The sequence below is a fragment of the Harpia harpyja genome, chromosome 4 (assembly GCF_026419915.1).
Source record: "Harpia harpyja isolate bHarHar1 chromosome 4, bHarHar1 primary haplotype, whole genome shotgun sequence".
Taxonomy (NCBI): Eukaryota; Metazoa; Chordata; class Aves; order Accipitriformes; family Accipitridae; genus Harpia; species Harpia harpyja.
Window position 1 is genome coordinate 29,140,383 of NC_068943.1, and position 25,125 is coordinate 29,165,507.

At 43.2% G+C, this 25,125-nt stretch overlaps 2 protein-coding genes across 11 annotated transcripts in view; one reads left to right on the plus strand and one right to left on the minus strand.

Moving 5' to 3' along the window:
• Positions 1-2,063: 2,063 nt before the first annotated feature.
• On the minus strand, positions 2,064-23,457 carry MTRF1 (mitochondrial translation release factor 1). 3 transcript variants are annotated; one of them, XM_052786055.1, is made up of 11 exons: positions 23,353-23,457; positions 18,173-18,653; positions 15,128-15,586; positions 9,487-9,578; positions 8,573-8,654; positions 8,234-8,341; positions 7,970-8,142; positions 6,670-6,787; positions 5,327-5,463; positions 3,610-3,708; positions 2,064-2,286 (listed from the first exon to the last, which is right to left on the minus strand). In XM_052786055.1, exons 3-11 carry the CDS (start codon positions 15,561-15,563, stop codon positions 2,164-2,166), a joined length of 1,368 nt encoding a protein of 455 aa, XP_052642015.1. In that variant the 5' UTR covers positions 15,564-15,586; positions 18,173-18,653; positions 23,353-23,457; the 3' UTR covers positions 2,064-2,163. The 3 variants fall into 3 exon arrangements, with proteins under 3 accessions (XP_052642015.1, XP_052642014.1, XP_052642013.1); XM_052786054.1 differs by lacking the exon at positions 23,353-23,457 and adding an exon at positions 19,299-20,850; XM_052786053.1 differs by lacking the exons at positions 18,173-18,653; positions 23,353-23,457 and having other exon boundaries at positions 15,128-15,626.
• NAA16 (N-alpha-acetyltransferase 16, NatA auxiliary subunit) overlaps positions 22,983-25,125 on the plus strand; it is a 73,599-nt gene continuing 71,456 nt past the window's right edge. For 4 of the 8 annotated variants that reach the window (XR_008234985.1, XR_008234986.1, XR_008234987.1 and 1 more), the window contains exon 1: positions 22,983-23,407. Coding sequence is in view for 3 of the 8 variants with exons in the window: in XM_052786037.1 (XP_052641997.1) it covers positions 23,354-23,407 (54 nt within the window). In the remaining 5 variants the exon portion in view is untranslated. The remainder of the gene's footprint in view (positions 23,408-25,125) is intronic. The other 4 variants (XM_052786037.1, XM_052786040.1, XR_008234984.1 and 1 more) reach the window with 3 other exon arrangements.

Consider the following 25,125-nt stretch of genomic DNA (forward strand, 5'->3'; position numbering starts at 1 on the left):
CGTCATAACGGAGCATAGCCGTAGTTTGCTGTCCTATGTAGGTGTGAGCGACTGCAGGATGAGCTTAACAAGACAAAGGTCCTTCAGAATGCACTGGACCAGGCTGGGAGAAGGGATTTAGCTGCTCAATTTCAATGCTTGCACTGGGGACATCCAAAATTTAGTAGTAGAGGGGAGCCGCCTTCTGCTTTCCCCTTTCTCACCACGCTGCACAAAACCAACAACAAAGAAGGGCTACAGAAAATTAATTGATTGCAAATATCCCCAAGGTCCAGCAGTGAAAACATGACTATCTTTCTTCCAGTAAAATAAATGAGGCTCATTTTTAAGTGTTTCAATAGTTTTTCTTAGTAAAGAACTTCGTAAGCATTAACTAATCCTAGAAGTAGAATCTGATTATTTAAAATGCGTACTCTGTAAGAGAAGTGTCTAAGATTGTTCAAGATATATAATTAATAAAATACGTTGGTTTGCATCACAAAGTGAGCATGGTAATTGGATAAGCATGTTAACTGGATACTCTCCTACAGCTGATCATATCAGTTATTGCCAGTCTGTCAGCACTGCCTAAGCACAAGCTGAGTTGTCCATCTTCCTGGAGGTGGGGGGTTTTTTCTGAACCGCTTACTGCAAGAAGTCAAAGTTCAAGTGTGCAAATGACTCTTAAATTGCATGGTAATATGTTTCCTGATTGACTTATAGAGCTATAAATAAAAAAAAAAACCAACCAAAACCCAAAAGCTTTTGTAATTAAAGTGTTGGAAGCAAGTAAAAAATTGTCAGACGAACCTTGCTGATAATAATGTGCAAACACACAGAAGAACTGAAAAACAATTCCAGAATTGAGAAACTGAGTATAGTTTTGCTGCTTTCTTCCTGGCACAAATTCTGTCTTTCTTAATATAGCTGAATAAGGTTAAAACTGTTGTTTGTTATAAATACAGTAGTAAAAACTACACCATTTAGAAGAACTCCATATTGAAATAATTATTTTTCTTAAAATAACTGACATTTTTCTCAACATTTGTGATTACGAAATAAACGTGCAAATATAAATCAACAACAAAGCGTAAATTGTAACAATGAATTGATTCTTCACATGCAAAAGATTGTGCAGAGCAGCTTTATAGCACACCCTGGGAAGTAGCAGGATAAAAAAGAGAACACTGTGGTCTAGCAAGTCAACCCAGTTCGGCAGAGCACTCGCATGTTTTGAGTAACGTTGAACATGCAAGTATCCCTGAATCTGCCTACGAGTACTGACTGCCTACGCACGTGTGCCTGTCAGCATACTGCACAGCACGCGCTTCGGTGAAAACGCAAACGCAAGTCCTGTTAAAGCCGAGTGTGCTCTGTAGATACTTGGATCGCCCTCCCGAAGACATCAAGGCAGACGCTGAATTCCACAGCTACGCCATTTGCTAAAATGCATCTACACTATGAACTTGTTTTCTCTGCCAAGAAGCAGGGAGCTGCCTGTTATCACTGCTGAACTCCTTCCAGGATCTCATCAACTTAATTTGAAACTCAAAACACTTTTACACGCCACTGCAGCATGTGGTCCAGACCCACCCTAAGCTGACCCAAGAATAGCTGGAAGAAAGCTGACAGGCTTCTCCCTTAAGATTCCGGCCCCTTGCCTGAGATCACTCCCTTTGCTTTTGTATATTCACCCTAAAAAATAAAGCATCATAACACAGGCTTATTTTTGAGGGACTACATTTAGGAAGCTCACCCGATCAATGGATAAAAATAAGTAGTGTTCGTGAGGCCAGACTCTCAACTGTGTTTGGGGAGCTTAGGTTCTTTCACCTGGAGAGGAACATTTCCCACCCCCAAAACAAAACGTGCACTATGTGGTGTTTCTTCTGCTCCACCACCACAATTCTGTATCTTTCCAGCTGCAATACGGTCAAGAGAAGAACCGGCTTAACAAAGCCACACTGCCAAGACAGAAGGCATGTGCACACAGTGCTCCAAGCTTGTTCTTTTCTGCTAGGGCTGCTGTAATAAATTCAACCCATTTGCACCAAAATATAAAAAAGAGTAGTATCATCACATACTGAAAAACAGAGGCATAGATTTTAATCAGTCTATCATCTAGCAAATGCATCTGTTTTGTTTTGCGACCGAACATTTTTGCTTTAACTCTACACAAGGTCTTCAGCAGCCTCCTCCTTCTAAAGCCTGCAAATTTTCTAGATATTCGGTGACAGTCTCTATCTCTGCAAACTCCAGCAGTCTGTTGATCAGCTTATCCAGTGCTTCTTTCCCACTTAGAATTTCCTACGAAAAAACCAAAAACAGACAACAGCATTACTGACTGTACATCAGTATTATTCTGAAACTCTTGACTACTCAGACGAGGAGCTCCTGGAATGCACTTCGCCTGCAGTCTTATCTTGGTGCATCCACTTGCTCATCTTTGCAGCTCCCCTGTGGTGCACAGCGGCGGGACTTCAGCTGGCCGCCTGTGAAAAGCACACTGATTTTGGCAGCAACAAAAGGAGCTACTGGTGCCTTCCTGCCATGCTTTCATGTAACCCATGCGTATACATGAAAATCCCCTAGCAAGAACAATCAAGGATTGAAGAACTTGATTTAAATACTGTCTGTTCATGCCAAGAACTAGTTTGTTTTGCAAGCAAAGCTCAACTAACTTTTGTTAGGCAGTTTACCGTTCCAGTTTCGCTCAAGAAAAGTAACGAGTTCCCAACGCTAAGTAACTGAAAAGCTCGACTAACAAAAGTCATTTTTACACGATCGTGGAGCTTCTTCCCATTCTCCTCCACCATGGTATTTGTGTACCTGTTCCCCACTCCATTCAGTATGAACCCTTCCATACTCGGCATGCCCTGTGTTCTCTGAAGTTACCCAGGATGCCGGGGGGGTACAGTTCCAAAAGTGTTGCTCCTTACGCAAGAGCACTTACACCAAACTGGATACCTAAGCCAAAATATTGAAGGGTCACCCTAAACTTTGTCCTAAAATTCAAAACATTTTCATAAATTTAATATAGAAAAATGCATTATTAGGTATTTGTTTCCCTGTAAAAAAAAATAAATAAATATGATTCAAGCCGTATGTACAGATTTACTCAGAAATAAGACCTCAGGTAATCTTAAAATGAAAGCATTCAGTTTCTTTTAACTGTGGCCTGTGAGGCAAACATAAAAGTTTCTCTCTTTCTTCACCCTGGCATTAAGAGGAAGAAAGAGTGGCTTATCAAAAAAAAAGTCCTTTGTGTCAGGTTTTTCTTTTGGATGTACTAAGCTTCAAGAATCTCAAATGTTGCTTGCCCAGTTTGGCCGAGGGACTAACGCAGTTCACTGAGGATGACATGCTTGATCATTTTTCACTCCTATAGCAGTAGAAAAAACACACAGAAAAATAGGCCGGCGAATTATATCCTGTGCCGGTCATCTTTAACACTACTTAAAACAAGGCAGGAAAGAAAGTTTAAGCTTTCTGAATCTACAATGTTCTGTCAGAGCACAACCAGCTATCTGATTTCCTCATATATATTAAATTGTTTGCACTAAGTTAATTTTTTCTTCTTATGGTACACATAAGTATGTAACTTTAAATACTCTCATAAGTAACCATTACCCTGATATTGCGTGCATCATACGAGATCCTGTGGTCAGTGACTCTGTCCTGGGTGAAGTTGTAAGTACGAATTCTCTCTGACTGGGCTCTTGTTCCCAACTGTAGTGAAGCAGCAAAAAACAAATTCTATTATATTGTGTTTAAAAAAATAAATCACATACTACTCTAAAACAGCATACCTAGAATAAACTTAAATGGATCAGCCTGTTCCAACTACAAACCTAGCAGTCATTGGCTTAGCATATGGGTTTTTTTAAATATTGCAGCATTACTAAACTGTATTATTTGTGATTCAGTATCACAGACCATGTTTTTACATCCTCCCGTACACTTCTGTTCCAGCTCTGTAGCTGGAAGAGTTGTGTTAACTCTCAGAAGTCATGTAAAGCAAGAGCTATGTCTATACAAGTCCTTAGTTCAAAAATGTAAGAGTGTTTTTCTTTTTTGGGGGCTTGTAGCTCCCACCAAAAATAATGAAAGTAGGCACCATTAATAACAGAAGCAGCACAGGCAACGTGTGGCAAAGCAGTTCCACTAACATTTGGCTGTTGGAGATTAGCACTGAAAGAGGAGAAAATTAAGAACACAAAGAGTAGTCCTCTAGTGGTAAAGTGCAAGAATGCAAGCAATTCTAAAAGTTTTAAAACAGAAATCCAAATGTAGCACTGTTGTGTGGTTAAACACTTTATTAAAATGGAGAATTAAATGCTAAAAACTGCTTAGAGAGATAGGTGTCTGCTTCAATGGGCTTTTTTTTAAATTTCATCTGCACCCAACATGTATAATTTCAAAACAAGCAATTTATTGAATAAATTCTGAAACAGTAGGAAAGATAATTTACTTTTGCCTGATTCTCTGTAGTATTCACATAAATGTACATCTAAGTCCTTTGTGCAGCTTTAAAGGCTCTCAAGCTAAAATTAATAACAAAAGATAAATGTCTTGCTGCTTACAATGACTGGGTTAATAATCTGCAGGAACAATACATTTAAATGCAACCTGAAATGAGTGATTAAATAGCTAAGCTGGAAGCTTTGGAGTACTGAATAATTCTGTAATTCTGAAGTATTTTTATTCCTGACAATCACTGTTGAAGTTTGCACCACAAATGGATAAATACTCAAAGAATGGGAAACGAATGACAGCCCATTTCAAGAGAAAAGCACACTTTGCAGCGTAACTTGAGGTAACTTTTTTATGGAAGCTTCCTTAAAAGATTACCTAAACATATCAAAGAAACCGCTACCTAGCTGCGTAGTGGCAGGATTGTTTATATACTTGTTTCTTGCAAAAGGTCTGTATGGTCTTATCAAACAGTCTGGTTTAGTAACAGGTTAAAATACAACTTTGAGAACTTCTGATCCTAGTTCTCATGGAAAATAACTTTTCACTGATGCTCTATGTGTGTAACTCTGGCCTTAATAGGGGGATTCAGTACATGCTGTTTGAGTGTTGCCTTTTGGATAATCCCAGCAAGTCTTTTGACTCTTCTTCCACCTACAGTTGATATCTCTCTTTCATTGCCTGAGAAGTCTAGAATAGCATTGAACTGGGATAAGTAAAAAGCAGACTTACCATTTAAAAATACAAGATTCTCCTTTGTAAGCACACCTGATTAGACACACACACTCACTTGCTGTCACTGTCACTCAAAAAGATCAGAAAAATATCTACAACACAGCACCCTCTCCAAATTTCAGCAATCACATGTTCTCACCTGCAGTTTTCTGGCACTCTGCTCTTGACTTAGCTGTTTTTCAATGATCTGCTGGTACAGCTTAGCTCTCAGTGTCCGCAGGGCTATTTCCTTGTTCATCTGCTGTGATCGCTCCTGCTGGCACTCAACCGCCAGTCCTTTACAGAGGGATTCAAGAGAGCTCAGATCAAAAGCCCATTATAACAAAGAACAAACAAGCCAAATTAATTCTAACACATTAGGCAAATGAAACCTTCCAGAGTGCTGGTTTGTAGGGCCTTTCAGCTGTAGGATAAAAAGTCATTTTAACACACTGCTCAGAACCATTAGTATGTTTTTAAACTCTTCACAGCTGCACCAGGGGCTTTGTTCAGTGCTACAGAAAAGTCAGGGATATTTTGAAATTTCATGAAGCAAACAAGTTTCTGACATTGCCTCCAGAAAACAGGTTCACTCCGATTACCTATCAGATGATAAAAATGTAATTTGCACAGTCTACAGCAGCATGTTTAAAACAGTCTAATACAAGTTTTTAAAGTCTTAGTCTCGATAAGCTCTTGGAGACTGGCAAATTCATTATTCTAGCAGAGGAGGGTGTCTAAACAATACTGGTGAGTCTTGGACTTAATTATGAATAATGAAATAAAGTAAAATAAAGGTCTTTAAAAGAGATTTAGTACTATTTTTACTTCTCATTTGATTTCTGAAATAAAAAGGCATATAGGAAACAGCTGTTTTCAGGGCACTACTGGAATTTCCTGCGCCTAAAGAGATTCTGCATCTGGACAGATAGAAGCCCACTGAATTTCAATACAAGCAAACCCCGAGAAAGACAGAGTGGCCCAGTCTATCTATACACTACCTTCCCATCAGTATACAATTTCCTTCCTATTCAACATACAATAGCATTATCTAGTACTGAATGAAAATCTTGAAGCCTCCTTTTTTCTCAGTCATGTAACTACACAGGTTCCAGCTAGGCAAAGCACGCCCTTGGTTGCCAGCGGCCATTATTCCTGAAGGTAGAGAGCACACAGCACGAATTATTTACATCTTTCATCCCATCCCTGTCACTCTCCATTTGTTCTTTCATCCTTCAAAGGCAGTGTATTCATTAAACACTCCCTGTGAAGACAACACTGGCATAATAGCAACTTGCTGACCATTGTGCCACTGGTACATATCTCTTTTCTCGCACGTTGCCTTGCTAGAAGAGGGGCAGAACCAGGGGGGACTACTTCCTTTTTTTGGTATAAGGCCCAACCCTGCAAACTCATTCTAAGAGACAACTTGCAGGATCACAAGCTTTCTCTGCAGGATACAGATTTAGGGTGATTAAAAGTACTAAATACAGTCAGACATACCTGTGGGAAGGTGTACAATTCTCACAGCACTATCAGTTTTGTTAACATGTTGCCCGCCTGCTCCTTTGGCCCTGAATGTATCTATACGCAAATCTTTGGGATCCACTTTAACATCAACCTAGAATCAAAGAAAATTACTACTTTCTGCTCATTCTAAAAATATTTTAATGTCAATGATACTCGGTGTAAAAAAAAAATCACTTCTCAAAAATTTGCTCCTTTACAACTGTTCCTGAGTAACAGCTATAATTATTATACTTTAAAAAAATGCAGTGTCAAGTATCTCTGTAAAGCAAGTGATGCTTTAAATATTTCACTTATTTTTTCAAACTCTCTCTCCAAGTCCTTCACAAAACAAAGTATGTGTGTGTGTGAAACAAAACAAAATGAACAACTTTTTGTAAAACCACTAGCTTTGGCAGGGAGACTAAGAAATAAACAAATAACCCAAAACTACTTCTAAGCAGCAGTGCAAGGATCTTGTTCATGCGTCAAGCCTGAATGACTCTTGCAACAGTGCTTAAAAACATCTAACTGAGGAAAAAATGGGTGTATCCAGATCCAAGTAGGGATTGCAGCATTGGAAATATGAGTCCATGATGACCTGGACCACAGTTTGAGCTCAGTGGATGGGAAAGGAACATTCAGATCTGGTCAATATTGCAAGGAAAGCATTACAAGGAAGCAGGGGAATGTGCACGGAAAGCCTACAGGATCTGGTTTTGTTTATTTTGTGTGTAAATTGCTGGTTTAAGTGAGAACTGTTGCTATTAGTGAGATCTCAGAAAGACTAGCCAACACACTCACTCATTCAAATTCAAAGCACACTGCCCTTGATTTAACAGAGAAGGACACCAATAATTTAAATGAAACGAAAAAAATCAAAAGGACATGCAGAATCACATTACTATGCAACACTGAATATTTTCTTGGATATATTCCCTGTCTTAATACATGACGTAATTTAAAATTGGCTTACTCATAGCAGTCAGCTTTGTGAGTGTTGGGGCTGGAATACTCATTGAAACAATCATTGATTTACATGCCATTTCAGGCGATAGCAAATCTCTGCAAAGTTGCTTCTGATGACCCATTTAAACATGTAAAGTACAGAGCCAAGGACTATCACCTTCCAGAGACAGAGAACTTGTGGTTCACTTGCTGGGACTTGCACAAAGCACTTGCGTATCAGTAAAATCCCCAAACAGTAACAGTAACATGGTTTTAAATAACACCTACTCCAATGCCAAAATGGGTGAGCAGGGATACACTGCCTTACCACCCCAATTAGTTAGTTTACCTCCTCTGGCTGAGGGAGGACAATAACTGACATTGTCCCAGTGTGAATACGCTGCATTCTTGATGATAGGCCCGTCTCAGGGATTCGCTGGACTCGATGAGTCCCTCCTTCATATTTCAGATGCCTGTAGACATCATCTCCTGAAATATGAGCAGCAGCATGATGCAACCCACCTACAGAGACAAATAATGTGTGACAAATATAGCATAGAAACACTGCTTTTAATTTCATTGTCTTGGTGGAATGCCCAAAGAACTACTGTACCTATCTCAGCAGGCGTATAGTTCACGATGTCAAAGGTCCAATGTTTATAGTCTGCATAGTTCTGGTACATCTCAAACATTTCTTTAGTGAACTGTTGGCAGATGTCTCCTAAAAATATAAAGGCACTACAACATAAATAGCAGTTCACAAAATGGCAGCCACCAGTTTTTAGATTTAGCTGCAACTCTAACCACAGTCGTTAGACAGATTAATACTCTTCTTCAGAAAGTATTACTTTATACCATTAAAGTATAAAAAGGCATTAAGAATAACCCATAAGAGGTTTAATAAAGTTGGATGGAGGTTTGAAGTAATCTCTACTGTGGGGACTTTGCTGACCTCCAGTTGTTCTGCCAGCTGTCACTTCTAATACGACATGACTTCTATCATATTTTTCCTTTGGCACTAGAAGCTGGAAAAGCTGAAAAGGAAAAAAAAAAAAGAATGTCATTATCTCCTTCATGACTCTGTATCTCCTCTTAATCAAATTTACAGCCAGCCTTCACAATTGCCACAGCTTGAGTGCACACAACCACTGATTTCTTTTGGCAAACTAGTAAGTAAGACTAAAAACCATCCAATGGCCATTGCAACTCAGTGCAGTCAGTGTGGAAATGGGATATGCTGGTGCATCCACAGGAAAGCTAGCTGAAAATTCAATCCTGAAAAGTCAGGTGCCAGGTCACCCACTCCAGCCCCAACTACCTATGAACACAAAGTTATTAGCTATAACCCAGCCAATCTTTACATTAATCTTATTTTTCAGAAAGCCCTATTTCGTATTATTTCAATCTGAACGTAGAAACGAGCCCAAACATAGAGCTCTCCACTGAATCGTTTCAGCTTCTCTGCTTATAATTAATTTCCCCACTCATGGGGTGCTGAAGAGCAAATGAAAGACTGCAAGTTCCAATCAGAAATCTTTCAAGACTGCATGCTTCGCTGCCACAAACAGTTACTAAGATGTCATATCAGGTCTCAATAGCACAGACTCACCATTTTTTTAATCCCCTTCAGCATGTGCAGACAGACAAGCAAGCAAGCAAAAGTGACTAAAATAATAAGCTTCTAAGACATAATTGTCAGTAAGAAGCTTACTAATAATTAACGTTGCCACTTCTTTCCAGGGAGAATACAGAAGCTGGACTTCTGTTTCATTAAATGCAGGTGTCAGAGTCTATTGATAAGATCACAAAGCAACTTTTTTCTGACATCTTTATTTACAAAGCTGTATAATTTTATCTCAGGCTCACCTTTCTGCACAACATGTTGATTTGTTTATCCAGGGTTTCCTTCTCTTCTAAGGCAAGCTCTAAAAGTTGTTTCTCATCTCTGCTGTCTAGCTCTAAATTCCAATAACAGGAATAGATGTTAGCCAATCTCACCTAGCGCAGAGCAAATTGTCATACAGCTGTCCAAAGACATGCATTGCAGCACATAAAAGCTTGCAGTTGCATTTTGCCAGCATGAAATATCAAATAAGAACAGCCCAAGCCAGGATGCATATTGCTAACTAAATGATCATATTTTTCAGGTGTGCTGGAAGGAGTAGTGGATATCTTACCTCTCAATCTCTACCTTATGGCTCAAAGTCTGCATCAAATAGATGCCAGTCCCACCTGACAGTTACTCACTCTCAGTTATATGTCACATAGATTGACAGTCCAGGGGTAAATCCACAAACGGATTTGACAAAATACATCAAAAACATGCCTGCAGACAAGAAGTGCCTCAGTTTCCCTTATGACAATTTTTCATGCAATAAAATTTTTTGTTTCTAGACTTGCCCAGAAACACCAATATATTCAACAATTTGTAGACAACTCATTAAGGTGAGCACTACAAATAATGGTATGATGATAATAACAACGAGGTTTCTAACCTTCTGTCTCCTGCTATTCAAGAGATCACTGAGATGTGGGAGTTATGGATGCAAGTCATCAGGATGTGGGAGACCTCACTTGAACTCTTTGCTTTGCTTAAGGAGATTCCCCTCCCCTCATTTCAGCACATAAGACCACAATCTGCAGTACCGTGTCCAGTTTTGAGCTCCCCAGTAACAGAAAGGCGTGGAAATATGGGAGTGAGTCTAGTTGAGAACCACCAAGATGGCCAAGGGCTGGAGCAAAGAATGTATGACAAGAGACTGAGAAAACTGTGTTTGTTCAGCCTTAAGAAAAGCAGGGGGAGGGAAGGTTTTACTGCTGTGTACAGCTACCTAACAGAAAGACATTGAAAAGGTGGAGACAGACTCTGTATATCGTGATAAAAGGAGACATAAGCTGGAATACAGGAAATTCTGGTTAGGTATTAGGAAAATTACTTTTACCCTAAGGGTGGTCAGACACTGGAACAGGGGCTCAGAGAGGTTGTAGGATCTCTGTCCTTGGATATATTCCAAACTTAACTGGACAAGGCCCTGGGCAACCTGCTCTAACTGGTCCTGCTTTCAGCAGGACATCAGACCAAATGATCTTCAGAGGTCCTCTTCAAACTACATTATTCGATGATTCTGAGATTAGATTGCCCCTTCCTACATTTCAGAGCTTACTACCAAACTAGGAAACATTCTCAGGTAAAGCTAGCAGAAGCTCCAAACCTTTTCTGCTATGGAGGCTCCAGTTTACAATAATTAAAGATGCTAATCACTTAGCATTAGATTATACACTAATTAGAAACTTGGAAGACAGTTGGAGTCAAGTGGAAAACCTGCCACTGCCAAAATAGGGAGCACCCTCTCCTTTTCATCTTTCTTGCCACTGTTATACCAGCTGAAGAGTGGCTCTGTCATTCATCTCATCAGAAAGTAAACCAATTTAACTCACCGAAAGAAAAAAACAGGTCTGGCTAAATAAATAAATGAATGTATTTTACCATGCCAAGTTGAACTAGATTTAACGTACAACTGGACAATTACCAGCACAAATGGGGGAATGGAGGAAGACAGCTTTGAACAGTTGGGAGTGAAAGCGAGGGAAAAAAAGCAACAAAAAGGAGGAGAAAGTCTGATACCTTGTGGCCAGCATGGAAACCATAGGTCTGCCTCAGACGCAGCATAAAACCAGCCACTCAATAGCGGAATGCATCTCCTCACCTTGCAGGACCAGTCACCTGAGCTCTGGATTCTGCGGCAGGAATCGGGTGTCTCAAAGGCCGGCACAAGGACCACGGGCTCCACATTTGTGAGCATCTGGAGCCTGGTTCCCGTTCACAGCAGCTAACACACACGCACATTTACTGGTGGCTTCAGCGGCGAATCTTAAGAACTAAATGGGCTGGGATGTTGAATCAACTTTGTATACTGGGCAGGGACAGCAGCAGCTTCTCCGTATCACCATTTTTAATTTATGCTCTGGGTTTTTTTTTCCTTAAATAAAAGATGTCAGATCAACACTTGAACCTGGCATGCCCTGTACATAAGGCAAGAACTGTATAAATTTCCCTACCAGTCTGTCACAGCTCCAACCCAAAGCTGGTACTGAATCAAAGGCTTCTAGGTGCTCCAAAAAGCTTCATTATTGATTAGTTCGATAAACAGTATCAAATTAACTACTGGCAGCAGAGATGAAAGAATGGTCTAGTGGTAACCAACGAGCTTAAGGTTCAAAGGATTGGTGTCCCATTCCTACCTCCCTGCAAACCTGACCTTTAAGAATTCACTTAATCTACCCCATGACTCACATCACCAGTGGCAAACCAGGAAATTATATTTTTCTGCTCCACTGAGTGTTGCAAACATAAAATCCTATAGCAATTGTGAGGAATTCAGGTACTACAGACAAGAAGGTCAGTTACGGAGCTAAACAGAAAGCAAAGAGCAGTGAAATGAAGGGAACATCTGTGTTTTAACTTGGCCACATGATAAACACTAGAGATAGAATAATTTAAATAACTCCATTTAATTAACTTCTTGGTTGTAATTTTCTTTCATTTTATTTTCCCTTCTTTCAACTAGAGCTCACTCCATTCATCCACATTATAATTTATAGAATTAGAAAGATTCTTCATTATATTTACTTGATCCAAAATGAGCCTTTTTAAGTTGAAGTATAGTATGAATTTTCCAGTGTTTTCTTAATACTTTCTAATTCTTCCAAGAACATTTCTTTTTCAGTGTTAAATTTTTGTCCCTCCTTACCTTCACTCCTTTTCCTCTTTCTCCAGTGAAGAGAACTTGAAAGGATTGGGGATTAAAACATTTTCAATAACCGCCATTTTTTCCAAAAGCACAAATACCTATTTATCTCTAAAATTAAAGAAAACAAATGTTTTCTACCTCTCTAAACAAGTTACATTTTCACCAGCTTTATTTCAATATGGCTTTTACTGTTTTGTCAACACCCCTTGGTTTTTTCTCTGAAAACTTTCATCCTCCTTCATTTACACCGCTGGCTACCCATTTCTCCTGTCCTTTGCTTTTTCCTTGTTTCACTTCTTTAATGTAAGCCCCATTCTCTCCAGGCAAATGTTTCCCTCTCTTGGCTTAATACCTATGGGTGTAGCAGAATGGATGACATTTTTTCTTTGCTACTGTGTACACCTCCTCACACTTTTAACAATATTTTTTTTCTCAAAATGTTGCAAATTCTTTTACTCCCTATGTACTTTCTTATTCCTGAACAGTATCAAAAACAGTGACAATTTTTAATTATTTTTTACCCCACTTTCTACTGTAGCAGAGTATTGAAAAGCAGCAGCTTCTTAGACAACCATCAATTTTTATTCCTTGAAGGACTCCTCAACTATCTTCAAAGGAATATTAGATTTGCCATTTCAGTTGGAAGCTAACGATTCAGGGCCTAATGAAAGTTCATGTAATTTGCTCAACAAGTATCACTGAACTGGCTAGATGGAATCCCATTTTAAATAACACAATCTTCACTGGCAACTGCTCCAGCCACACTGCCCAAGTCGCAGAAGGCAAAGGCAGAGACAGGGAGAATAAATAAGATCAGGTTTGAGACCATCTAAGGAACCTGAAGGTGCACAAGTCCATGGGACCTGATGAGATGCATCCGCGGATCCTGAGGGAACTGGCGGATGAAGTGGCTAAGCCACTATCCATCATAGTTGAGAAGTCGTGGCAGTCCAGGGAAGTTCCCACTGATTGGAAAAGGGGAAACATAACCCCCATTTTTAAAAAGGGAAAAAAGGAAGACCCAGGGAACTACAGGCCAGTCAGTCTCACCTCTGTGCCCAGCAAGATCATGGAGCAGACCCTCCTGGAAACTATGCTAAGGCACATGGAAAATAAGGAGGTGATTAGTGACAGCCAACATGGCTTCACCAAGGGCAAATCGTGCCCAACAATTTTGGTGGCCTTCTACGACGGGGATACAGAGTTGGTGGACAAGGAAAGAGCACCTGACGTCATCTACCTGGACTTGTGCAAAGCATTTGACACTGTCCCACATGACATCCTTGTCTCTAAATTGGAGAGACATGAATTTGATGGATGGACCAGTCGGTGGATAAGGAATTGGCTGGATGGTCGCACTCAAAGAGTTGCTGCCAATGGCTTGATATCCAAGTGGAGACCAGTGACAAGTGGCATTCCTCAGGGGTCAGTACTGGGACCAGTGCTGCTTAACACCTTTGTCAGCAATGTGGACAGTGGGATTGAGGGCACCCTCAGCAAGTTTGCCAATGACACCAAGCTGTGTGGTGCAGTCAACACGCTGGAGGGAAGGGATGCCATCCAGAGGGACCTTCACAGGTGGGCCCGTGCAAACCCCATCAAGATCAACAAGGCCAAGTGCAAGGTCCTGCACATGGGTCGGGGCAATCCCAAGCACAAACACAGGCTGGGCGATGAGAGGATTGAGAGCAGCCCTGAGGAGAAGGACTTGGGGGTATTGGTTGACGATAAGCTCAACGTGACTCGGCAATGTGCATTTGCAGCCCAGAAAACCAACTGTATCCTGGGCTGCATCAAAAGAAGCGTGACCAGCAGGTCGAGGGAGGTGATTCTGCCCCTCTACTCTGCTCTCATGAGACCCCACCCGCAGTACTGCCTTCAGCTCTGGGGCCCCCAGCATAAGAAGGACATGGACCTGTTGGAGCAGGTCCAGAGGAGGGCCACAAAGATGATCAGAGGGCTGGAGCCCCTCTCCTATGAAGACAGGCTGAGAGAGTTGGGGTTGTTCAGCCCGGAGAAGAGATGGCTCCAGGGAGACCTTATAGCAGCCTTCCAGTACCTAATGGGGGCCTACAAGAAAGCTGGAGAGGGACTCTTTACAAGGGCATGTAGTGATAGGACAAGGTGTAGTGGCTTTAAACTGAGAGAGGGTAGATTTAGATTAGATGTAAGGAAGAAGTTGTTCACTGTGAGGGTGGTGAGGCACTGGCACAGGTTTCCCAGAGAGGCTGTGGATGCCCCATCCCTGGAAGTGTTCAAGGCCAGGTTGGATGGGGCTTTGAGCAACCTGGGCTAGTGGAAGGTGTCCCTGCCCATGGTTGGAACTACATGATCATGAAGATGCCTTCCAACCCAAACCATTCTATGATTCTATGAAGTCTGCATCTATCAAATGTATCAGGCTTCTAATTTTTTTTTCATTCAGTTCACACTGCTCTCGGTTCTATCAAAAAACAACCTTAAAACAAACATTTCCAAACTATTTCTGCTAGACGGATAGCCCTGAGATTCCAGATGATCCCTACCCTCCCAAGCTGGCTGTATAAAGACCTCAAACTGAAGTGAGGTGAGATGAAAAATGGAAGGATGTGGCTGGATGCAGAAAGCCCTAGCAGCATGCAAGCTCCTAGGAGCAGGTAGGACCAGAGAGTGTCCCAGGGCTGGCTTAACTTATTTAAAATCTTTCCCCAAAGGGCAGGCAATAAAGTTTATCGCAAGCAAAGCTACTGTTTTGAAACAAGTAGTGTTCTCCTTACCTCTGCACATAGCTTCTAACTCCTGAACTTCTCTTTCAGCCTCTTTGATTTCTTGAAATGCAGCTGCAATGGGGGACAGATCGGCACATCTTCTCCTCAGGGTTCTTTGCTCAAAGTCATTTATTGAGTCAGCATTTAACAGATGACTAACTTGCTGGTATTCCTTGCTTAGAGTCTCCAGATACTTCTGTACAGCCTCATGCTTCCACAATGCTCGAGAATCCTGATGTTTTTTCCTATGCCAACTTTTAAAAGACAGAGTGAATCTTGCTGTGTCCAATAAAGATTTTGGCCTCCAAAATTCCCAGTTGTGTAGTCCCACCACATAACCTATCTTCTTTGCAACAGGAGGGAGAAGACAGCTGTGAAGTTGACCATGACAGTAGCAATTGGCAAGCAGGCTCCTGAAAAGACAGACACTTTGGAAAGGTTTCATTTTTTTTCTTTTTTTCCCACCACCTGAAATTAAAAGTAGACAATACATGGACCAGTGTTATTATCTAGAAAAAGAGAGCACTCTATTAGGAAAAAAAAAAATCAAACCCAAACAAACACAAGAACTCTGTCGAGTCCAAATCCTGTTCTTTATTACACCAACACAAATGCAACTGTCATAGACAAAACTATTCCTGTTTTAGTCCTGGTTTAAACCAGAGACTCTTATCAGCACCACTGTACTGGCTGAGGGTTGGAAAAGGTCTCTTCCCTCACATACTCAAACAGTTTATGTTGCGGAAAAGCTGCTGTAGATGAGGCTTTACAGCAACAGCTTCATTTTGCCATGTGTCTCATTGGAAAAATCCTACCATTTCATGCCTTACTGGTGAAAGAAAAATGTTGCTGAGAGAAGACAAATCTATACTAGAGGTACAGAATCCTATATAGAGAATGTATGAAATGTCCAGAATTACGTGCAGAATTATATCCACTACCATAACAGGATATAACATTGGCAGGAGGACATTAGTAACATCAAGGTGACCTTGCAATAGATTAGTCAATAGGACTACAATACACTTGCAAGAAATTACTCACCCATATATGTACTATGTAAGACATAGGAGCAGTGTGTTATGTCCCCTGTGTACTCCTTCCCATTATGTATTTACATATAAGTGACATAAACACTTTCCATCCAAAAAGTGAGTAAGAGGCTGCTACTCTGAAATACAACCCCTGTATTTTTCTGAGACACTTGGCCTACAGTTTTGCAGGACACAGGCTCCCCTTAGCATCACTGTTGCTCTAGGAAAGATCTTTTCCTCTTCATTTTATACCATCAACATTGCAAACTGTTATGAATTCTTACTGTGCGCTAAAAATTTGTACTGGAGTGCAAGGGTCTACCAAGAGGACTAAATTGAAATCATTTGTATTCTGGGACTACTCACACAGCAAAGGTTTAAAAACTAAAGAAGCACTCCTTAATATCTCTGCCAGTGCCACAATCCCATCTTGTCTACTGATTTTTACAAAAAAGTGAATTCAGAGAAAAAGAGAGAATGAAACTTTTGCAACAGGATCTCCTTGAAACATACACTTCAGTTTTCTAAGGCAATTATTTTTTACCCATCAGTGACAAGACCTTCTGTGCATCATCAGACATTTTATTAACAAATTACTGTGACAGTCTAACTACTCAACTTGGGTATTATCACCTATTTACATTCATCCATTTGTCCACAATGAAGAAAGAGCAATATCCAGTAAAACCAGAAGTACTGCGTCCTGCTTGTCTGGATGCCTGCTTTACTTCCTACAGAAGGAGGGAAGGACCTTTATCCCACTTCTGCACCTTCCCCAGATTCCCCATCCAGCAGGTGCTATAGAACCCACAGCGGCAACTTTAGGACAGCTTTAACTTACAGAAAGCCAAAGATACCCCTCATGGATTGCTCTAGTGACTAAAACCAGCTGTAGCAGAGGGATCACGTTCCCTTCACCAGGAAGGCAGCAAAAGGTACAAAACCGGCTCATCACCTACAGTCCTGACTTTGTCGCGCAGGGGCACATGTAGACTCAATTCCAAAAGACCTAATTCTGCTGATGATACTGGAATTGCTCCAGATCAGCATTGCCCATTGTTGTTTGGTCAAGCGCTAATCATCATTAACTCATTGTTAAAATATTCATGTTATATTTTAATTTAATTAATTAATTAATTATAGAAATTAGGACCATCTAACTCATTTTTACCGGTGTAGTTAAGAAGAAATGTACTCAAATAATAACAGATTTGTAGTATTGTTCTGCCTGAGCTCTCACAAATAAAATTCTTGATTTTAAATGCCTAAGAAACCTAAGTGATGGCACGACACAGACCTCCAAGGAAGTCAGAAATTTCAAAATAACTTTGCTATGTTAAATAAAAAAGCTATCTCCTTTCAGAGAGATGTTGCCACGTTACATTTGTGCAGAAATAAGCACACATAAAACTTTTACAGAGCTATGAGCAGTAGATGACCTATTAACTGCCTTCCAAACCAGATTTTAATAACTTTTTTATGTGACAAAATTACCCTGTGCACATCACAAATCAAAACCAGTAAGCACAAGTGACAACTGTAATTGTCTTATTAAAATAACAAAAAAAAATTAATTAAAAAATCATAATATCCAGACAGGAAAGAGTTATCGATACTGCAAACACTTTAAGAGATTTCAAAAATCATTCCTAACAATCAAAGATGCTATTAATTCCATGCAACTGAATTCAGACATAGGAATATGTAGGTACACGGAAGGAGCACGGATTTCAAGGCACGCTGTAACAGGAACAGCTCAGGGCCGTGCCTCCGAGGCCACCTTTCATACACCTCTGCCTCCCACCACAGCTACCCTGAGCAAACCCCCCGAAAGCCTTGCACGAAGTCCCCCTGGCAGCCCTCCCCCATTGCAGGGGTTACGGGTGGACGGGGAAGGCAGGAGCAGGCAGGAGCAGGCAGGAGCAGGCAGGAGCAGGCAGGAGCAGCCGGAGGTCTGGTGGCTATGAGGGGCGCGGGGGGCTCTACTCCCCAGCATCCGTCAAGGAGCTTTGGCACTCACCATCCGCACAGGTCGGCGCGGGACGGATCCTACCTCAAAACATGAGGCTGTGGCCGATGGGAAGTAGAGCGGAAAAACTCCCAGTCCCAGAATGCCTGCTAAAAAACACGACTCCCGGCATGCTTCGGCACGGGCCCGCGTGGCCAGCCGGCCCTCCGCCGCACAGCCAGCCCGCAGAGGCGTGGGGGTACCGTCACCAAAGGTCTGCGAGCATCGCTTGAGCAATGCTATCAGTAAAGGCTGACTTTGCTTTACTTTGTGAAACGCAAGCGCCGAAATAAAAAAATGGGGAAGGCGACCTTAAAAATAGGTCTTAATTTTCGGGCGTCTTCCTCACAGCTGCACAGTAACACACTCTGACTTCAGCACCACTTTGGGAGAAATGGCAAGAGTAACAACAAAGGGGAGTACTCGCTTCTGTTTCCAGATTCTAAGCTGTTGTATTGCATACACTTTTCCATGTATTTTCCCAAAACACGGGCTGAAAATAAATATCGTTTCAAATCTGGTTATTAAAAGATTAATTTCAGAGAAGTTTGCATAAAACAACGTTAAGTTCCACTTTATGTCAAAGCTCACTACTCAATTACATTTAAGATTAATTATTACCATGCTACTAAAGACAAACACCAGTTACAAAATATTAATAAACATAACCATTCAGATTATCATTATAATAGGCTGCAGCTAGCTTCCTAATAAGGTATGTTTTAAAACAAGCTATGTATATGCACATTTTAATAGATAATATTAAACAGATTATACAACTACCTCCCTAATTGTATTTGCATTTTAAAAAGACTTAAGTAACACTGGGTTTTTTAAACCTGTAATCACCCAAAAAGCTTTCTTCCCAGCTACCGTTGTTCAACAGGATTAAAAAAAAAAAAAGGTAAAAATTTGGCATTTGGCACATATAACATCATTGGGGTTTCGTGAGGTAAATATTCCAAAAGACTGAAAACGAGACCAATCAATTGGCAGGATTTGTATCAAACCTCGTCAGCACATGAACAACAACTAACTGCTTGTTTAGATCTGAGGACAGATTCTGGCTCTGCTCCGTCCCCTGGGACAGGAGGCAAGGCAGACAGATTAAAAGGCTCTTCCAGAGAATAGGACCCACCCCAGAGCTGATCCAATCTACAAAAGGGCCACAGCAAACAGCACCCTGAAACCTCAAAGGCGCTTCCCCTGGCCTGAGCCCGCAGTGCTGCACCATGGGAGATGTCATCGTCCAGACGCCATCCCCACCGTGCCTCGCTCTTCTTCCACTACGACCTAGACCTTGGTGAAATGAAATAAATAAAATTATCCTTGCATTGGAACTCTAAATATGCAATCTGATACTTAAAACTCTTGGGAAGGTAATCTATGGGAGGACAACCGAGAAGCTAATAAGAACATGAAAAGTGTAAGCAGACCGTGCACTCAAAAATTGATTTTAAAAGAAGAGGGCAGGCCAAGGAAAATCAGATCAGCTTCTACTCCAGCCAGTAATGGCTCTTACATTAAATCCTCTGATTAAAAGCAATCATGATTTAGTTTTTATTATACCTGGGTGGTGAGTTATTGAACTTAACTAAGTGTGAAAACAGAGACTGTAACAAACTCTCAGCCCTCCCTAGCAGGCAGCAGACCACACAGGGACCACATGGCCAAGACAAGGGCTGGTCTCTGTACTGTCAGTAGTGTTGCCAGACATACCATCAACCACAGGAGCTAATCGATACATCTCATATTCAAAACATACAAGATACACTCTTCCTCCATATTAACTGTACGCTTTTAGAATGCAATATGGGAATTGAGTACGAAGGATGGGAAATCCCATTGCTGTCTGTGCTTCCACCCCCCTTTACAGTTTGCTTTGATGCCTTATAACCTGCGTGGCCGAGGCAGCTGCCTGTAGAGCCGGTGAGGACCAGGGGTTACGGGGGGGAGGCTGCTTGGAGCAGGGTACCACCGCCTTCCTCAGCCACCACGGCAGCCCACAGGGACATTGCGTGCAGAAGGGAAGAGTGACAGCAGAAATACAGCTGGGCTTCAGGGCTTCGGGACAGACGTGGCGGTCCTGTGCTTTAAAATCTGGCAATCCTAAACTGCCAATTGCTTTAGAAACTGGAGGCAAAGAAATGGCTTATCAGACAAAACAGGCTCCAGGCCTTACAATGTGCTTGGCTTGAAGGCAGGTCCATGCCCACATGGAGGCCCTTTTTCGCTCAGGGGGCCCTAACCGGGTTTAGCGATCTGCAAGCATCGTGCCACAACTTCTACGGATACTAACTGATGTTGACGTGTCGCAAAGTAAAGTGAGAGGCACGGCAAAATCACAAGCTTGTTATAATGTATATATCACTTTAATATTGCTCCCACCTTTCGACCCAAATAGTTTGTCAACAGACTTCTGAATTCTTTCTGTTTGAAGGAAAAACTGGTGACAGAATCATATGCGTCTTGAATACAGTCCTGTTTATTAACAAAGCCTGTAGAAAGAGCTTTGTTTTGCCGAGCACAGTGGGATTAAATGACAAGAAGTTTTCTTGACTGCGCTCCCAAACCTCACTTTCAACTAGGGCTCTGCCTCCCCCAAAAGCTTGTTTGTTTATTCTCTCCCAGCTAGTCTACAAATGTTTCTTTTATTGCCTCGTTGCTTTCCTTTTCTTGCTGCTTTTAACACAGATATGTCTAAATCGAACCCCTGCCTCTTATTTGCAATTTGCCTATTTTCAGACAGCATTCTTCCCAGTATTTGGAGTAGCAGGAAACAAGAGACCTTCAGCCATCAAGAACAGCCTTATTGCTTCGGACCAAAGGTCCATCTAGCACAATATTTGCCTGACCATCTCAGAGATGCATCTGTTTATCACTCAACCCAACCAGAGGCAAAACATGCCTTTTCCTAAGACAGAACACTAGAGTTCGTAAAGTCAAAGCTTCAGCTAGTTATAAAAAGTGCTGAATACATGCTGTTGTACAAACAGGCTCTGAAAGTGATGCAGCAGGGCAAAGTCAAGCTGGCCATCCTTGTCAACAGTACTCCTGCTTCGAAAAAAATCAGATACCAAATACAGCAGTACTATACCACATAGCAAAAAGAACAGTGAATTGGGTACAGCATGTGGAAAATACACATACTGCTATCAGTGATCCAGGTGACTGATATCATTAGAAGCACGCTGGAACAAAAAAGTGAGAAATAAACACAACAAAGATATTCCTTCTACAAAGAAGCTTATTACAGACCATACATCTAAACAGATTAACAAAACAACACCAAAACCAACCACCATCCACAAAAACAGTGGCCATAAACTGATGCTCAGATAAGAAGAACTAGGAAAGCATATGCTGTATTTCTTTAATATTCTCCTCGCCTTTGCTATTTTCATCTCAGGAGGCCTCCTAAGCCTACCACATTTTTTCTGTTCTAATTAGTAGACCCCACTTCAGGCCATCATCTGGGTTACTCTCTTCCAAGAAATTGTCTACACTCTTGTTCCCTCCTTTAGCCCAAAAGGAAAGCAGCGATCACGTCCATCAGCTTCAGCAAGGCTTGTGACAAGTCAAAGACACGCTGCTTGGGATCCTCAGTCACAGTCACATAGTCACCTACTTTATGTGTAACCAAATAAAATGTGTTAAGTACACAGCTTTTCTAACTGGCTCTTGTCATATACTATTTTCCACACACTTACTTTACTGTGGGTATCTATCATGTTCATCATCTGGGACCGTAGGTGGATAACCATATTATTACAAATTTAATATCCTTTTAAAACAGACCAAAATATAATTAATATTTTTAAAGGGTAATTACATAAACAGAGATTCTAATTGAAGCTGCCTAATTTTTTTCCCTGCAAGATGGTCTTTTTAATTGGGCATAACCTTGACAGTTTAACCAGTTTTCCTTCTGAGTAAATGCCCCAGGCCATGTTTCTGGGTGTTGGGGTTTTGGTGTTTTTTTTTTTTTTTTTTTTAAGTTTTTGCAAAGATTCATTTAAGAATGATTTCTGGGAATAACAAGAAGACAAAAATATTTTCAAAAGACCTTAAACCTCCTTTGGTGAAGGAGCCAAGCCATGAATAAATGCTTACTGTTCTAAGCATGCACGATAGTGCTGGCAAGTTTTACATAACCAACTGCTGAAAAATGCATTAATGCAATAGATGACATCCCCACTTGCTAAAAGTCTGACTGCTAAGTTTGCTGTTGTTTCCTTAAATACCAGCCAGGGCACAGCAAGCACGCAGCCTCTCAAAGCTCTGCAGTTTACAGAGACTTTGCCCTCTTCCAACAATACCTCCCGGGCTTTCAGGCAGCCTGCCTCTCCAAAATACCAATTTAAGCAAGCTGTTGGGATGGCGGCCACTAAAACTAGGTTACTAGGGGCAGAGAAGCAGGACAGCCAGCACACAAAGGAGACTTTCTGCCCTCCCAGCCACGGCCGGGGGAAGCCAAACGCTGCAAACCCCTCCGCAACCCCCTTTCCACAGCCCTCGCCTCGCCGACAGCCCTCGGGCGAGCCGCGGTTATTAACTGTTAACAACCTCCGCGGGTGGGAGCCCCCTTCCCCCTCCTCCCCTCGGGGCGTTGCCGAGGGCTCCCCTCCTCAGGGCCGCCCGCCGCCGGCCTCCGCTCACGGCAGGTAACTTCCCCTCAGGGCCGCCGAGAAGGGGAGAGCCACAACCGACAAACCACGAAGCGTCCCCTCAGACCGGGCGGGTAGAGGGAGATACGCGGGAGATCCCCGCGGAAGATCCCCTCACGCCCGAAGAGGCATTGGGTGGGGGGGTGATGGTGTGTGTGAGGGGGAGCAGCGGGCGGGGGGGAGGGGGGCGCCAACGCGCCTGCGCGGAGGGGACCCCGGCTGCCATTTTGCAGCGTCAGCCGGGCGGCGAGGCCTCCCCGGCAGCTGCGCAGAGGGGCCGCGCTCGCGCGCAGCGGCTGAGGGGAGCCGGCGGGGAGGGCGGTGCAGGCCAATGAGTTAAAGAGTCGCCGCCGCCGCCGCTCGGGCAGGAGTCGTGCCGCCGCCCCGCGGAGTTCGGGGTTTTCCTTTCCTCCTTCCTCTTCTCCTTCCCCTTCCTCGTACCGACAGCCGCCTCTCCCAGGCCGCCCCCTTCCTTCCTCCCTCCCTCCCTTCCTCCAGCCGTGCCTGCCCTGGGGCCGCCCGCACCATGCCGTCCGTGCCGCTGCCGCCCAAGGAGAGCAACCTCTTCAAGCGGATCCTGGTGAGCCACCGGCCCCGCTCCTCTGTCTTTCTCTCTCTCTTCCTTCCGCCGCCGCTTCTCCCTCCTCTGTCGCACACCGGCCTTGCTCGGTGCCCTCCCACCCGCGGCGCGGCTTACTTCGCCCGCTGCCGGAGTTGGCTCCGACTGAGCGAAGGAGGATGCGGCGGCCGCGCTCGCCCGGGGCGGGAGGGAACTGGGGCTGCCGCCGGCCTCCTTGTCCCGCTTCGTCCCCGTTTCCTTCCTTTGTCTGGGGCCCGCCGAGCAGGCCGGGCGAGCCCCCTCGCTCCTGTGGGGGGCCGGGAAGGCTTGGTGTCGCCCCCGGCCGGGCGAGGGCGGGAAGGAGGGAGGGAGCCAGCCAGCCAGCCGCTCGCCACCCCCCCACCCCGGGGGCCGCGGTTCTCCTTCCTCCCCGTCCGCCACGGTAACTCCGGGGCGAGCTCCGGCTGCGGGGCTCGGCAGCGCGCAGCCGCTCCGTCCTCCCCGTCCCTCCCGCCACAGGCGGGCGGCGGCTCCGCCGGCGGAGGCGGGCCGTTCCCCGAGCCCTGAAGGGGTCTGCGAACGGCTGGAAACGGCGGCTTATGTGTGTGTGTGTGGGGGGGGGGGAGAGCTGTCATCCCACCCCCGCCTGCCGTACGGCGGGGGTCCGGCTTCGGGGCCGGTGTGCTGGTCACCGCAGTCGCCTCCTGCCCGTGTCGCCGCGCTCGGGAGGGTGGAAAGAAGAGCTGGGCGCACGCTGGGAGCGCGGCGGGGATTTGGTGTTGCGAAGTTGATCTCCGTAGGTACTTCGTTTTCAGTCAGAACGTCGGTTTTAGCGTGGGGACTAGATGAAAGCTAGTTCACTGAGCAGTCTGAGGTGTGGTTGAAGATGTCTGGTGGATTAAAGTATCCTGACTCCGTACGTCCTTTGGAAGACTTGTCTCAACTTTTATGTGCTGGGCTGCTTTGACTCAGTTATTATTTTGGGCTGCTTCTGCTCTTTGAGACTTAATGGCGCAAAGGACCTTTAGTGTTTGTGAGGTAACTTTAAAGAGCGAGCTCACTTTAACTGCGTTTCTGCCCAATCACTGTATATTTGGTAATGCTAACTCTTTATGGAAAGAAACAATCCCCCCCACCTCCACAACAAAACACCAGACTCCCCTTTTCATGAACTTTTCAGTGTGATAGTAATGGAGCTCCAGCCTTAACAAACTTGAGGCATTTTGTGCCAGTTTACTAGTCCACAGGCAGAGGAGGTCTATGCAGCACAGTGGTAATCTGTTGGCAGGCACGAATTTCTCCAGTTATATTGGAATTTGTTAGGCTACTTTCAATAACTTCGTGGCTGAAGGTGAGCATTCTGGTTTCAGGAAGCTGAGCTCAAAACAAACAGTGTGTGTGAGCCTGTGTACTCTTTATGTAGCTGGCGCGTTTCAGCAGGTGCTTCAGAGCTGTTTTCTTTTACTTGCTTTGGGTAGTACCCGGATTTTAAAAGACTTAATGGTGATTTGTTGCTTACTGCATGCTTATGGTATGCATCCTAGTAAGTCATTCTAGCACTCCTCTTTCTCTCTGCTAAAAATAAATTACTAATATTAGAACAGTTAAGTGATTATTTTTACTAGTAGCAAACAAGTTCACCGTAGCAGTCACTTCTGAAGTTTTTTTTTAACTGAAATATAGAAGACCTTTTCTGGAGATCATATTTTAGACAACCTGGGTTTTTTGGAGGTTGGGTT

Excerpts from the sequence above, each read along its gene's own strand:
- MTRF1 (XM_052786053.1), bottom strand. The coding sequence starts at position 15,611 with ATGTATTGTCTACTTTTAATTTCAGGTGGTGGGAAAAAAAGAAAAAAA. Across the intron at positions 9,579-15,127 it reads GTTAGAAGCTATGTGCAGAG|AGCTAGACAGCAGAGATGAG; the intron begins GTAAGGAGAACA and ends ATTGGAATTTAG. Across the intron at positions 8,342-8,572 it reads AGCTGGCAGAACAACTGGAG|GAGACATCTGCCAACAGTTC; the intron begins GTCAGCAAAGTC and ends TTATATTTTTAG.